The sequence below is a fragment of the Pholcus phalangioides genome, unplaced genomic scaffold (genome assembly GCF_987345545.1).
Source record: "Pholcus phalangioides strain wild (caught in Gottingen) unplaced genomic scaffold, Ppha-v1.0 ptg000036l_1, whole genome shotgun sequence".
NCBI lineage: Eukaryota > Metazoa > Arthropoda > Arachnida > Araneae > Pholcidae > Pholcus > Pholcus phalangioides.
The window spans coordinates 784,892-801,499 of NW_028301623.1; the positions used below are offsets into that span (position 1 = coordinate 784,892).

General features: G+C 38.8%; 1 protein-coding gene across 2 annotated transcripts in view; it reads left to right on the plus strand.

The window, feature by feature from the left end:
- Nucleotides 1-16,608, plus strand: part of LOC149065960 (death-associated protein kinase 1-like) — a 110,418-nt gene that overhangs the window by 61,281 nt on the left and 32,529 nt on the right. For both annotated transcript variants that reach the window (XM_089253288.1, XM_089253289.1), the window contains exon 10: nt 16,209-16,322. In XM_089253288.1, coding sequence (XP_089109414.1) covers nt 16,209-16,322 — 114 coding nt within the window. The remainder of the gene's footprint in view (nt 1-16,208; nt 16,323-16,608) is intronic.

The window sequence follows — 16,608 nt, forward strand, 5'->3', positions numbered from 1 at the left end:
GTAAAAGCTAAGTAGGCGTTACGAGGTTAATTGAAAGTTAAGTACGTGTATACCATGTTCATTGAAAAGCTGAATGACTTCTTCGAGATCCGCTTGAAAGGCGAAAGTCTTCTTTGAGGCCTATATAAAAGCTGAAAGAGTTTTCGAGGTGCATGGGTAAGCTAAATGCTTCTCTTCCAGGTATGTAGGGAAGCTATGAAGATCACCATAAAAGCTGAACAGGTTGTGTGAGGCCACCATAAAAGCTGGATAACTCATTTCAAGTCCGAATATAAACTAAACCGCTCAACTTCTTCGAAGTCGGTGTAAAAATTGGATAAGTTCGAGGTTCATATCGATGCCCCAGTTCTAAAAGGCAACAACTCAGAAAGTTGCATTTTTGAGTTATGCACGCCAAGAGAACGGTGGGAAAAATATTGCAAAACTGCAACAGCTTCCAACTTAGCTTACACGCACCTTATTGTAATTAAATCAGAGTTGATTCCCGTTCAGCTCCATACAAAGTGAATCTTTAAAATGCAGATGATCTCAAAACATTGTTTGAGTTTTGAGTAGTGCCGTCTTAACGATTGGGTTCATCCAGGCATGGCCTGGGGGGCTTCAGGAGAAGAAGGGCCTCGGAAGAATGAGAAGTAGTTGAATTTTTCGAGAATTGGTCAGGTAGGGCCTCAGAAAAATCACTTTGCCGGGGGCCAATAATGCTCTTACCATCCTGGATACGATCCTGGTTTTGAGTTGTTGCCTTTTTGATTTGGGCCGTCGATATAAAAGTTGACTGACTTCTTCGAGATTCGTTTTTTTATCTTCATACCGGTGTGACCTTGGAATTAAAATCAAAATAAATTAATCCTCTCCCTCTTAAAAGTCGAGAAATCGGTGATTTTCTAGTTCAAAACCTCTCGAATCTACGCCAAGGTCGAAAACAATATTAAAATGAAATTATTACCGATTTCCTCAAACTTTCTCTTCTTACGTTGACTACCGAAAAATAATTTCCCATATTTATTTCCTGTTATTTTCCACATAATCATCATCGTTGTTTTTGTTTTTTCAGCGGGAAATATTTCAAACTACTTTTCTATGTAGTATATATTAATTTTTATCATTGCCATTGACCTTCCTATACGCATTTGGAGAAAGCTCTTTTCCTTTCCACCCTTTTCTGAAGGCAGCGAATTATATAAGGCAGTCATTGTAACGAAATCCGAGTCAGTGACATTAACTGCTATAGAGAATTATTATCTATTTCTTTCTGAAAGTAATTTTGAGGTTGGAAAAGAAGTTTTTCGAAAAATCTGCGTGAGAGGTTTTTATTATACTTTCCAGATTTTAAAGGGGTGAAATCGCTTTTTTTGAGCCTAATGCCGAATGAAAAATACCATAGATTCTTATCTCTGATGGCATAATAGCGATAATGATAACAATAATCGGGAGAGAGCACACGTTGATAGTATAATTCCTTCTGTGTAAGGTAAGTTATTTGATCATGTCATTTAAGCTTTAGGGGATTCTTTCTTATCTTTCTTTATCGTTTTGCCTCGATGATTTACTGAGGGCATATTATGTGATGGTCAGTCCTGATGAGAGGGCGTTGCGTATTTTAGAATTTCTGGACTCAGTTAAATAAGTGGGGCTTATAAAGTGATAACAGAGTAGATTTTAATCCTGATTAGAATTTCAGCTCATTTTGAATGAAGTCCGACACGGTCTTGTACATGCTCAGGGCAATGGCTGTTGCTACTTAACCATACACGCACCTCGTAAATATTCCTCTGGGGAATTTCCAACAAATTGGTACAAGCTAGAACGTGTGTTACGAATGTGGGTGGCCTTAATGTATTTATGCTGCCAGAGTTGTGTTTGTTTCGTTATCTTGCTGGTGCTGCTGTCTGTCTTATATATTTTGAACTGAAAATGACAGACGCCCGAATTTTCGTTTGATATAAGTATATCGTGTTAGAGCCCTTCCTTGCTTCCTGCAGAGAATTTTTTTTCAAATTGGGAACCGAGTTGCATTCGCAACCTACGTATGCTAGGACTTGACGAGTCCTACGTGGTATGTCACCATGGTAGCTAGAAATTTGTATTTGTGCCTGAAAATTTTCATGCGTAATTACTGAATTATAGAGTTCATGGACAGTAGAAAAGTTTCGAAAGTATCATGTCAGCATGTTTACCATGATGGGGAAAGTTTCACAAAGTCCTAAATTTGAAAAACCCTGTGTTATTTTGAGCCATTTATCTGAATAAATAAAATAATAAAAGAAAATAAATGAATAACAATAAATTTAAAAAATATAATACGGTCGAATCCCGTTTACCGATATAGCGAAAATCTCGTTTTAACGAATACCGATATAGCGAAAATCTCGTTTTAACGAATACCGATATAGCGAAAATCTCGTTTTAACGAACACTTTTCTAATCCCCCAGATAAGTTTACATAGGAACAATTCAAAAACCTGCAATTCCTTCATAACGAAGTGATTTCTCCGGTTTCTTGGAGTTCGTTATAACGGGATTCGACTGTAATAATAATTGGCCCCTAAGAAATTTTGCTACGTTTCGTTTTCGATTTGTGAAACCCTGATGTTTATGTTACGGTAAATGTGATAAACCAGTGAGAGAGATTAACCACAATCACCAGTTATTATGCCACCACAATCGGCGCGGTAAGTTAAATTTATTTTCTCACGTTTATTACTTTTACCGGTGATTGGGCATAGCCGTTGTGTGGGCATGTGGTCATCATGCTGGACTGCTGTACCAGTAAGAACGCAAAACAGGCGCAACTCTCACAACATAAATACGTTTTAGGGGGCTACACGTACAACTCAGAACACACATTTCGGCATGTACCGATTCGTTAGAAATTCCGTAGAGGAATTTGTACGAGTTGCATGTATTCTTAAGTGGTAGGAGTGCTTGTGCATAGCTCTGGAATGAAGTTGGTAGGTGTGATAAATATAGAAGAAATCATAAGAGAGAAACATCACTTAATCACTCAAATTCAACCAGTTATCAATATCTCCCGTATGTGATGAATGCACTAGAAATATTTCACCACAAAAATTAAATTGAATGGAAATAAGTGTTATAAGGATAAACAAACGTACAAATATTATTTTCAGTTTTGTAGTATTAGCTTTCTTCATATTTATCACAGCATTTTTTAAAAATTTTCAACATCACCAATCGAATTAATCATTCAATACTGCAGTTCGAACAAAATGTCCGATAAATTAAAATAAATCATTGACCATTTATCTTATTTACCAATACGAACTCGGGGGATTATACATAATTATCGGTAAATGTGATAAATTCGCAAAATTTATCAAACTCACCAGTAGTCGATTATGTATACACAGGGTGATTCAGAAAAGATGGGGAAAAATTTTAAGAGGTTATAGCACACACCAATACGAACGATTGTCATCAAAGAATGCATGGTCTAACATGAAACGCGTTAGTGCGTTTCGAAACGGCCGCTCTGCAAGCGTTAAAACGACATTCCTGTTAAAATTTATCTGGAGAAAAAGAACATGCATGCAGATGTAACCTGGGGAAGAAGAAGGAAACCGTATGTAAATCTGAGTCACAGTGAATAAAAGTTGCGGACTCCAGCCCTGTAAAGTTATTCCAGCGTGCAACCGTTCTAACAGTTGTAACGTACGGAATAATGGCGCACTTTAGTAACACTGGGTCCGCGCCTTTTATTCACTGTGACGTAGATTTGCATATGGTTTCTTCTTCCCTAGGTTACGTTTTCATGCATGGTGTTCTTTTTCTCCAGATAAATTTCAACAGGAATGCCATTTTACCGTTTGCGGAGGAGCCGTTTCGAAACGCGTAGTAATAGTAGTATATATATCTTTAGTTTATGTGTTAGAGACATGATATGCGTAAACGTGGTATTTATATGACGTGTCACTTCTAAACCGGAACATACTCTGCAGCGATTATTGTCCATTTCAGTCGCATCAAGGTGATTTCATGCACTCACCTGTGAATTGGATTCTCATTAGGACCCGATGGTTTGATTTCCAACGAGCATCGATCGCGATCATGTAGTTTGTTTCACGCAATTTGATCGGTACCCTTTTTTTTTAGCCTGATTCCTTTTTGCTTTATATGGCGGTGATTTAAGTTGAAATGAGGCGTGGTAAAAAAACATAAAAATACAACTCATATTTTCGCTATCTTTCTGCAGACTAGACCGAAAGAAAGACTGTCATGTCATATGATAACATACCGAGAACCATGGAATTTTCTGGAGCATGACGTTTTGAGCATTGCGCTAGTTCTGACATGGGTGAAAATTGTGCCAAAGTTTATTTTTTCTTCTCTTTAATCTTTTCATTGATCAAAATGTGTGTCTCGCGTACGCGTGACGTTTTTCAATCCAAGGTAATGAGCGCTATAAGTTTTATACTCGTTTTTATTAATGATGAGCTCGTGACACACACATGGATGACATCAACGCGATTTCGACGACGAAGAAGGTAACTTTTAAAATTCCATGTACATTCATTGTTGTTCATTTGTGATTATTCTCCGCCTCTTGATCACGCGTGTGGCACGGCACGGTAAGTACCCGTGCGTAATGGTCTTGAAATAAGTGGGGGAAGAAAATGTAGTTGTTTCTTTTCTGTTTTTAAAGGAAAATCATACTTTTTTTTTGGCCAGTACATACAAGTGATTGTTTGTTTCTGTGCAGTTAAAATCATGTAAGAAAATCGTGCTGTTTTCGGGAAGTACATGCAAATAATATTGCGCAAAGCATTGCTGAATGAAAGCACAATAGGCAGTTGTTACCTCTAACATTATCAATGTTTAAGTTAGCCTGCAATAATGAATTGTTGAAGGATGTAAATACCAGTGCCTTAGCTAGGGAAGGGATGCAGACGTATTTGGTGACCGGGGCCCTGAGTTCTACCTTTACATTTGGGTGGGGGGGGGGGGAGAGGAGGAAGCCAAAATGCATGCTTGCCCGGCCTGACTTAATTATCTAACTACGTCCCTAACGATTCCAATGCAACACATTTTTTTCAATTTCGCTCAAATACCATGTTAAAATTCATGTTGATACTTTGTAGGTTCTGCATCCGTGGAGTAGGGGGGATGATCTTATCTACTATGACTACCCTCCTCCCACTTCCCCCCGATATGAAACTGTGGTTGTGGAATCACGTGATTGAGTGCACTATCTGACTTCAAGTGAGGTCCGAAGAAATTTCCGGGGAAAAGTGGTCATGCTGAAAGGTGACCACTTCAGAGAAGTTTTGTTCTGATTGGAAATGAAGCAGTTCACTGTTAAACATCTAAGGCACCCGTGGAGTTGCATATAAGCGGTACGAACATGGTAGCGGCTAGTTTCCGACTCTGCGAGTCGGCACTGTTACCTTAGATTGGTTAAAAAAACCTGAAATTCAGGCTTTCCCAGGATTTTTAACTAATCCATAACAGTGCTGACTCACAGAATCGGAAACCAGCGTACGCTATGTTCGTACCCTTATGAGGAAAGCTGGTTGAAAGGTAACCCTAAGTGAAAGGTTTTTCTTTAACCAGCTTCGCTAGGATTGTTGTTTCGTATCTTTAAAAGCTCTAGATCGTTGCCAATACCAGAAGGTTGGCTTTCATTAGAAATGGTCTTCACTAGGCCGATATAGCCCTAGCTCGATATCGTATACACTGAGTGTCCACTTTATTATGACCGCCTGATAGTTTTCAGCAAATGAGCTATGGCGTCACACTATTTTGTTATTTCGGGAATGGAAACATAATTTTTGAACTCAAACATTGTAGTACCTATTCATTCACATTTTTAGGATGCCGACAATAAGTTAAAAAAAAAAAAAGAACTAGTTTATGATCAACCGTGTCACAAAAAGCTGCAAATGATTTTTAACTTCCACATAACATTTTACTTGCTTTGTGAAATACCTGTATGCATTTTCATGTAAATAGCACGTATATCCACAAAGATATAAAGGTTTCTTATAAAAATTGCAATTTTCATCGCATGTTTTTGCGTAGAACATGCGGAGTTTCAATTTTAATTTTTCTGAACAAAATTTGACACTATACATAAGACACCCAGGAAAAAATTGTAACTAATCGGTATGCGATTAGAAATGATTTTAGTTACGCATGCGCAAGAAATATCAGTTTTATTTTCTCACTTGGTTGCCAGATATTTTATGCAACTTGTACAAAAATTCCAGTTGAGTGTCGTGAAAATTCAAAAAGATATCGGTGATACAGTGAGCGGTAATTTGTTACTTGTTGAAAGTAGCTCGATGATAAGGGATTTTTATGACAAGGGGCTTTGACTTTTGATGACAAGGGGAGGGGGAGGGGGGGTTTGAAGGTTGCTTACGTCAACAATCACCCCTTTTTGAAGATATGAAATATTCTAAGCTGCTGACGAAATTTTGCTGGCGGGGGGGGGGGGAAAGGTAAAAAATGGCTAAAAATCTGCTTACGTAATACTTCAATGGCCCCATCATACACGTGTGCTATGCTGAAGCATTTCTCTTATATAGCGTCAGACATTCGTACAGCTCATTCGCATTATGCCGCGGGCTTATTCCCGAAATAATCAATATCCATATATCTCCCTGCTTCTTCTACGGAAAAAAATAGACATTAAATCATCCTCACATTAATCATCCACTTATCCCGAGAGGAGCTTCGTTTCATGTAAATTGTAACCGAGAGGTGCACGACGTTTTCCGTTTTCGACGCGTGAAATTTCTACCTCTCTCGGGGCTACAAATTCATGTACTTATTGTGTTATGTGGATCGATACTACACTGCTGGCCACCGTAAATACAACACCCTGAAGGAAGCATGCAAATAATATGAAATTTACAACATGCATCAGCGGAGGTGAGATATGCAAATGATTAGAATTTCAGCGCAGACGCACATCACGCGCGCCTGTGGCGCCACTTCAAAGCGCTATTTAAGGCTTGGAGATTTCGACGATTTGAAGTACGGCAATTGTGTTTTTCTTGTGGTTTTTTCAAAAAAACGATCAATTATGCCTCGTAGAAAACAGCGATCATCTTTTGATCAAGTATCCGAGTTCGACAGAGGAAGGATAGTGGCCTACCGAGATTGTGGATTATCTTTCAGGGAAATCGGTAGTCGTGTTGGACGAAACCAAACCACTGTAATGCGGATATGTGATCGTTGGATGCAGGAGGGTACGACGGACCGACGTGTTCGATCGCATCCACCTCAGTGCACCACTTCACGTGATGACAGGCGTATTGTGCGTATGGCAGTGACGGATCGCTCAGCCACATCACGAACCATAGCACAGCACATTCAGTCTGTACCGCATCATCCAGTGTCTGCGCGTACCATTCGACGCCGTTTACAGCAGAGTGGTCTGTCCGCAAGACGTCCATTGCTTCGTCTACCCTTGACGCAGAACCACAGACGTCTCCGCCGCCAATGGTGCGATGAAAGAAGGATGTGGACGGCACAATGGAATGAAATTGTCTTTACTGACGAGTCACGCTTCCGTCTGCAACACCACGATGGTCGGATTCGAGTCTGGAGACACCGTGGAGAGAGGATGCTGAACAGCTGCGTTATGCACCGCCACACTGGTCCTGCACCGGGCATTATGGTATGGGGGGGTATTGGATATCACTCTCGCACTCCTCTAGTACGCATTGCCGGTACTTTAAAAAGCCAGCGCTACATCTCCGAGGTGTTGGAGCCAGTTGTCCTTCCTTACCTTCAGGGCTTGCCCACAGCCATATTTCAACAGGATAATGCGCGACCACACGTGGCACGCATTGTCCAAAGGTTCTTCGTCAATCGCCAGATTGAATTGCTTCCCTGGCCAGCTCGCTCTCCGGATCTTTCGCCGATAGAAAACATGTGGTCCATGGTTGCTCAACGATTGACCCAGATTACATCCCCAGCTGCCACACCAGATCAACTTTGGCAACGCGTGGAAGCTGCTTGGTCTGCTGTACCCCAAGAACACATCCAAAGTCTCTTTGAATCAATGCCGAGGCGTGTGGCAGCGGTGATCTCCAACAATGGCGGCTACTCTGGCTACTGATTTTGGCAGGAACCACACTTCACAGAAGTCTATAAATTTAATCATTTGATGCTTGGTCAACATGTTATCTACAAAATAAATATTGTTGCGATATCTCTTGTCTTTCTTGGTGTTGCAATTTGGGTGGCCAGCAGTGTATTTGCAGGAACATCTTTCGCGGGCCGGATACTGTGTACAACGGGGCTCTGTAACCATTATTTATTTATTTATTTACAATAACTCCAGAAGGCATGAAACGCACTTATACTGGGGGGAAAAATAATAAAAATAATAGTCCGAACGCGAAACACTTCGCATACGGAGTCAGGTCGAAATCCTCAATAGCGGAAGCAAACCTTGCGTAGGAGGCGCATACAAGTTCTGATGGAAGACTGTTCCATATTCTCGCCACACGGCATCTATATCCGTGGAAAAAGCAATCTCTTCTGGCCGTTGGTATTCTTATTTGGGAACGATGCCTACGTAGGTTAACTCGCCTGTCTATGATCTCAAAGAAAGGTTCTCTCGATAGTATATAAACAATTTGGTGGACTGATTTGTAGCACAACTTCAGATCTGCAGCGATTCTACGTCATTCCAGCGAGTGTAAACCCAGAAATTGAAGTTTCTGACAATAAGATAGACCGCTCATGTGTCAGGTATTCGTTTAGTAAATGACCTCTGTGGCTTTTCAAGGAGCTTTGTCCTTGATTTTGTAAGGACTCCATACTTGCGAACAGAACTCCAGAGTCGGGCGAACGAACACACAGAAAGCATATGACAACGTATGCGCATCACACTTACGGTATGTCGTACATAACATATATGAAATTCTATTAGCTTTGCAGACTATGCCATGATAATGATCATCAGCGAATTGCAATAGAGAGATGGGTGACACAGCCTGAGTAATATCGTAAGTGTACAAAGTAAATAAGATCGGGCCTAATTTTGTGAAATCATTACCGTTTGAAACTTTACTTTTTCTGCTGGTAAAGTATACAGTGTATCCTGTAAGTCCTAATTTGGCCTTTATCATCATCAACCGTTCGATCGTCGTACAGGTATGGTGTTACTTTAAAAAATGCTCAAAATGTGTTCAGAAATCACCCTGTATTATTTTCGAGAGTGTGTCGTAGAATAAAGAATCTAAATTTTTATTTGATCACCCTGTCCCAAAAAACCCAATCAGAAAGTTGATGCTTTCTTTCTTCTGAAACCAAAAAAAAAATCCATGTCACTATTCGGTGAGATATTTGAATTCAAAAATCGGAGAAAAGTTTGGGAAAAGCAACATGAATCAGGGAAAGAAGTTCTTCCCAAATTTTTCTCTAAACCAAAATAAAAATAATAATCCATGTCATCGATTGCAATATTCTGTGAGATATTTAAATTCAAAAATCGAAGAAAAGTTGGGGAAGAACAACACGAATGAGGGAAAGAAGTTCGTAGTCTTGTCGTTCTTCTCCAACTTTTGTCTAATTTATTAATTCAAATATCTCAGCGAGTATTGAACTTAAATCGTGAAATTTTTTTTGTTTGCCTCAGGAGAGATAAAGCAACAACTTTTTAATTGAAAGTTAGAGACCGTATAGAAATTAAGATTTTATTTTATTTTATGACACACTGTATTTTTGCTCCCGAAAATAGTACAGGGTGATTTCTGAACATATTTTGAGCATTTTTTAAATTGACACCATATCTGTATGATGAACGGTTGACGAGATAAAATGAAGGCCGAATTCCTAGACCTACAGAACGTGATGTATATTCTCATAATTTATTCCGTCTCGTAGGCGCACACATTATTATTAACGACACCATTTTATATATAATACCGTTTTAATTCCTATTTCTAAACGACTGAACCGTTACGGTTACGGTGGAAAATGGGGGCTCAAGTAATCAGGAAACTGACGCTTCCGCATTTCCGAAAGCCGATTCATCTTTTTTCGTGCCGCTCCGTTCTGACGGACACTTGCAGCTTCTCGCTCATTTAGACCCGTCAACTTAATTAATGTTCTTCCAATGAGCTGACGCGGACTTGCGCGTGATCGATATGCATTATAACAACGTCTTAGGGCATTCGAAATTCGTGAAAGCAGTGAGCGGGAGGTGAAATTAAGGCAATCAATTTGTGAACGCTTCGTGAAGGGGGGAAAAAAATATAGATCGGAAAATAATGTGAGAAACTGCAACGGATTATGTTTGGTCCAGCGGTTCGAGGTTCTCAGATTAAAATTAATAATTTCTTTGCTGTCTGATCTCTATCTTTGAAAACAATCAAGCGTCGTCAAGGTGTAATTTCGAATGTTATCTTCCCCGTATGAGAGCATATCAATGAACTTCCCCATGACCACTCTTTATAATACTGAATGAATTCATTTGTTGATTAGTGGGTAAAGCATGCGGGAGTTGTGTTTCAGACGTCGATACCATGTGGGAAATAAGGACCTTTTTCTACAGTTGGATGAACAGTTTTTAAATTATTTTCATTGGTCATGGTTTAAATTCCTACAGGCTTTTTTCGTTATTGTGGAATATACGCAATTGTGGGAGCAATTAAAAGGTATTTTCTAGTGCCCATCCTGTTGTACCCAGAATCTTTATATACTGCCCTCCCCTCCCCCCCCCCTTCGGCAAAGAGATATTCTGTAGTGTCCTCTCCTCCTTTATAAGGTGGATAATTGCAGATTGCCCCAATTTACAAGCTACTATAGCCGATATGATCAAATCAGGGATGTCATTGCCAGGGTACAGAGCCGTCTTAATAGCACCATTGGAGTCCCGAGAAAAGTAATGCTATGGGGCACCCTACGCAACTGGAAGTACTCGCTTCCCCAACTAATATCCATACTCGAAAATCACAGTACCCAATCCCATCATCACGAGGAATCTCTATGCACTTGAGGTCCGAGGCCACGCCCGCGTGGAAAGGGTTCGCCCCCTTGTTTTTTTCTTGGGGGGGGGGGCAAGAAGAGCATTTTCTCTGTTGTTTCGATTATCTCACTTATCTAATAAATCTGTGTCATATCCATGTTTCCGCTCTTTCCTGAATTTCTGTCCCTTTCTTTGCTTTTTTCTGAATTTTTTATTCTCCGCCTCTGCCCCTTTTCTGAACTTTCGCTACTCCTATCCGAATAAATTATTCACACCCTTTCTGAGGATTCGGGTGTGTAGAGTATAGTCGCACCGGGCGAATAGAACTGAAATACATCGACTACATGTTTCATCTTTAATTTGACTACTTAACAAGCCAAAAAAAAAAAAAAATTGCTAGACATTCTATCAATTTATATAGATATGTGTCGGGGCGCGGTAGCCCAGGTCGATGAGATACTCACCTATAGTACCAAAGGACAGTGGCGTCAGCCGGGGGTGCTGTGGGTGCTCAAGCACCCACGATAATTTGTGAAATGCATCCGAGCACCCCCAGAATTGATTCAGAAATTAAAATTTTCGATATAAAACTAAAGATGAGCACCCACAGTTTCGAAACACTTCCGACGCCCCTGCCAAAGGATGTTTAGAGGTGTCGCGAGTTAGATACCCGGTTCGTCCTTGTCAGAAAACTTTCTTGACACAGGGATACGACAAAAACGGGGATACGAAAAAAATTGCTGCCGCAGGGAGTCCCCCGTCGAGGGGTTAGTGCACCAACCTCTCGATGAGTATAAAAAAAACAAACCTGCCGTTCGGAATCGGCAATAAATTGTTGGTCTAGGCCCCCGTGTGCAGAAAATGACCTTGGTGCGACAAAAATGATCAAATGATCATTATAGATACGTATCATTATTAACTAACCGTATTACAGTCATGTTCCGTTATAACGAGATTCAAGGGAACAAGAAAACTAAAATTTAGATCGCTATATCCGATCTAATAAGGGAACATTTTACGGCAAGAGACTAAAAATTTCGTTTCCCATACAACGCTGTAACGACAGGGGGAGGGGGGACATGGGGCTTTCTCTCCGAAACGTAAGGAAAATGACTGAAAAAAGGGGAAAAGGACTGTGAAACTGAAAGATACCCAGGCCACATCGCCATATAGCAATGTCGGCTCATTGTCCTCACGGACTGGATATAGCCTATATACGTATCTATATCTCTGGCAATTTATTCATAAAAAAGCATTACATTACAAAATATACATTACAATCATAACAACTATAAAATATAATCTAAGTATAAAATCATAATCTAAGGAAACGATGACCAAATTGATGACCGTTGTTCGACCACTTTGCCCCCCCCCCCCGAACGAGGGGGCCTGTATCTATATATATTTTTCAAACTGTACACGGCTCTTTCTCCATCGTCTCTTGACAATATTCTTTTATATCCGGAGGGTCGACAGTATTATAGGGTGAATCGAAAAAGTATAGGAAATTTTTTGTTTTCGAACTTACTTTTGGCTTGGGGTTTGAAAGTTGGGTCTTATATATATATGTTGCATAATTTTTTTATTGAAATCCACTCATCTTCTGGTGTCCAAGTGCCCCAAAACTAGTTAAAAATTGACATTTTCATGAAAATTTATATTAAAAAAATTTGAAATTATTTTTTTGACGTGGGGTGGGGAAGTTTTGTCTTGGGCATATTAGTTTGCATACTTTTTTTTATTGAAATCCATTTATATCTTCTGGTGGCACAAGCGACCCAAAAATAGTTAAAAATTCACTTTTATGAAAATGCATTAAAAATTTTAAATTAATGAAAAATGTTTATAAATTTTGCAGAGTATTCAGGTATTAAAGTATAAACTTATAAATAATAATAATTTTATAATAATGCATGAAGTATAAATTTAAAAATTAAAGCAATAAATCATAAAACTTATAAAAATTGAACTTTAAAATGGCTTTTCTAATTGTATTAATTTGAAGATTTACATATTTCTAAATGTAATGCTTTTTGGTATTAAAATGTTTCATATATGGCTTCTTGATTTTATCTTATTCAATATGAAGCCGTGTCTTCTTTTTCCACACACACTTTTCGACGCCTAAGACACTACACGAAGGCATCTTTCAACTGCTTGGGTATGGCATGAATATTTTCACCATTCCTTCCAACTTTTACCATACTAAATAATTTTATGCATTTAATAATAAACAATAAATGATCTTTCATTCTCTGCCTATACTATTTTTCCTGTGAAATCGATTATTTAACTTTTTTTTATTCAAAATTTGCATAAAAATTTTCAAAAATCGATTTTTGGCAAACATTTAAGTGTCTTGGGGCACCGGAAGAAATTAATTGAAGTTGAAAAAAATTTGCATTTATGTTGTATGCTTAAAAGACAACTTTTGCACCCAAAGCCGATTCTTTTATCCACATTCTGATTTTTCGATGCATCCTACTGTATATGCCTTATTAACCAACACCCGCACATTTTAGAGGGCCACATTAATGTTTCCACGCGCAATTAATTCGTTTGTTCCAAAAAAACCAGCAAAATTCCATAGCCCAAGGGGCACCCAGTTGATAAAAACGAAGAAAATTCCTATATATAAACGTTGAAATTTATTTTGAATTGTTTTAAAGATGAATTGTAGAAATAATGGGCGGGGGGAGGGGAGATGATGTATCTGCCAATCATTTCTGTCAATTTTAGAATGAGTGATGCTCCATTCTAATTTAATGGATACGTTACCCTGCCGGAGTTGATCGTTTCGTCGATAACTATAGTGTGAGATCGTTTTGGCAAATATCGACATGATTCCGGTATTTTAAGACCGATTCACACATTCTGTGAACATTACAGTTCGATCTGAATCACCAGCGAAAAGTAAAAAAAACCCACTCCGCTTTGGAACGATTATTATTATTTTAATTTGGTCTCTGCGTCGCATCCAGGAGCCGATCGATCGGGCCTTGTCTACTCTGGTCTCCTCTTCAATGGAAAAGGTGCTTTTTGGGGTTGGGCTCGCTTCTCTCTCTCTCGCTGCCGCGGCTTGCCGTGGGATACAGATCCTGTGACCAGAGAAGGAGCGTCGGATTTGCATGGTTATGGTGGTGGTGCGCGTGGTTTTTGTGCATATTGAATTTGAGCAAGTCTGTGCTTATTATCCGCCGAAACTGACATTACCCGGAAGCTAACTTTACAGTCTTCATATCGTATTTTAGCTCAAACCTTTCTGGTTTAGTAGTCGGAAACATCTGTCAATTTTCTGGTGGTTCGGTAAGATGACAATTCTATCCCCCAAATAGTCGAATAACCAATATTTTCATTGATTTAATATCTCATGTGCGTTCATGTTTTGTTCTAATGTGACAGCTGCGGTGACATATGTGAAGTGTTATGAAAATGCAGTATGTGAGTGTGTGACTTATTATAATTATCGAAAATGAACCCCCCCCCCTTATTAAGTTATCATCACATTAAATTTTTTTATTGGAAAAAATAACAAAGATATTTAAGGGTTTGGGAATTTGAATGGGTTGCTACTAATTTTATGAAGATTTTTGTATTAAGCTTTGATGCCACTTCTACCCAGGGGCGTCGGAGCCGGGGGTGCAGTGGGTGATTGTCTGAGCAACCCCAGAATTAATTCAGAAATCAAGATCTCCTATATGAAGATCAAGTGGAGCACCCAAAGGTCTAAAACACTTCCGACGTTACTATCCATGAACCCTCCACTAGATTGAGGCAGACATCCCAAGGACCCGATGTGATTCTTATCAGTTTTTTGATTCACTACGAACAGGGCTCATGAAAAATCTGAAGGAAGGATCCCGCCAAAGGTTCCAGCCTAGAGGCCCTGCTGTACTCTTGTAACACTAATTTTGTAAATTAAGAGCACATTATAAGAGGTTGACTCGCTTGAGTTTCATTAACAGAAGTCGCATATTAATGAGAAGAAATCAAGAAATGTTATCTCAGTATGGTATGGAAGTGGTGGTGTGTGGTGTTATCATCTCATGTCAGTTTAGGAAAAGTTTGTTTTCTTCAAAACATATCTCTGTATTAAATCAAAACTTCAATTAATGGATTTGAAGTGACAAACCATGAATTAATTGATTGGATTAAATGAAAATAGTAATTAATGATAATAAAATATTTTCTAAACTCACTGGCTTGTTTTAATTGTGGATTATAATAGAATCTGGTCTGAACCATGCGTTCTTCGAACTTTTTACAACTACGGACCAGTGAAAGTAGGTGAACAATTTCGCGGACCTTCGAAAACGGGAGAAATAATTTGTAGACCAGCAGAAAATAATTAGATAAGACAACCACAATTTTTTATGTTTTTTTCTCGCGATAATAGCTCTTATTTTGGATAGCATTTGACATCCATATTTTTTACGGGCATTTTGCCTGTTGCGGCTTTTGTAGTTATATAAATAAATATCAGAAATAATTCGGAGATCAGCGAAAAATGAATAAATAAGAAATATAAATAAAAACTAATATAGAGAGATGTGGTATAATAAGTTTAATAAATCTAAAACTATTTAGCAGCTATATGAATTGGGAGAAATATTTCGTGGATCAGCACTGGTCCGCGCAAAAGCTGTTGAAGAACACCGAATCAACTTTTATGCGGACCACATGAGCTCACTGAGGCATACTTCCGATAGGTAGGCCACCCCAGACCATCACTTTACTCCATGATGATGCTGAGATAGCTCAGTTTAATTGGCTTAACTGAGTTATGAAATTACTTCGGTGCCTGTTATGACGCTTTTTTTTAACGAAAAGATTTTAACCCTTCAAGTGGCATTGACGAGTTATCTCGCTTTCTTAAAAGCCGTTTATTTTAGCAAAGACAAGCCCAGATATTTTGTAAAGTTTATTTCTCAGTGGAACACTTCTCTCTATACCCCCCTTAGTTTGCACCCGCTGGAAATCGGGAAAAAGCCCGCTTTGTTGTAAAAGATATGGCATTTTAAAGGGGGTTTTAGTGATTTCTACTATGCCGCTTAAAGGGTTAAAAAAATCTTTATTTTTATTATTTAATGACATCAAAAACGTGCATAGAATGCTAGGAGTGAAACAATTTTTTTTATATCTTCTTTTCATTCCGCCACATCTTTTTCAAGGAATAATTTTACTTTGTTTATGCTACGACTGTGCGTTACTTAATTTTCGTTTATAAAAATGATTTCTGTCTGTTTTTCCTGATTAGCAAGACGAAAACTTCGTCGTGGCTGCCCTTTTCTGTGCTGTGGAAGAGTACAACCTGGCTGGCCTAGAAGAACTTTTTACAGTTTCTAGCATTGACGTCAATCAATGCAACAGGGTTAGTATACTTTTCTCTTCAATTTCAAAGTAACTTCCAACACATGCTCAAATTCAGACAAGAAATAATAATTCTTGAATTCAACTGCCCCCTTAATGTTTTTGAAAATCAATATGAACCGAATATAGAATAGAGAACAGAATATTTTCCTTTTTGATGAGAATAGTAAAAAACAATCCCTTTTTAGAGTAGACTTTTGCAGTAATCGATAACCTGATGCTTACGTGACACGAGAGTTCAAATATTTACCATATCTACTTCAAAATACAGAACAAAGATGGCAGCA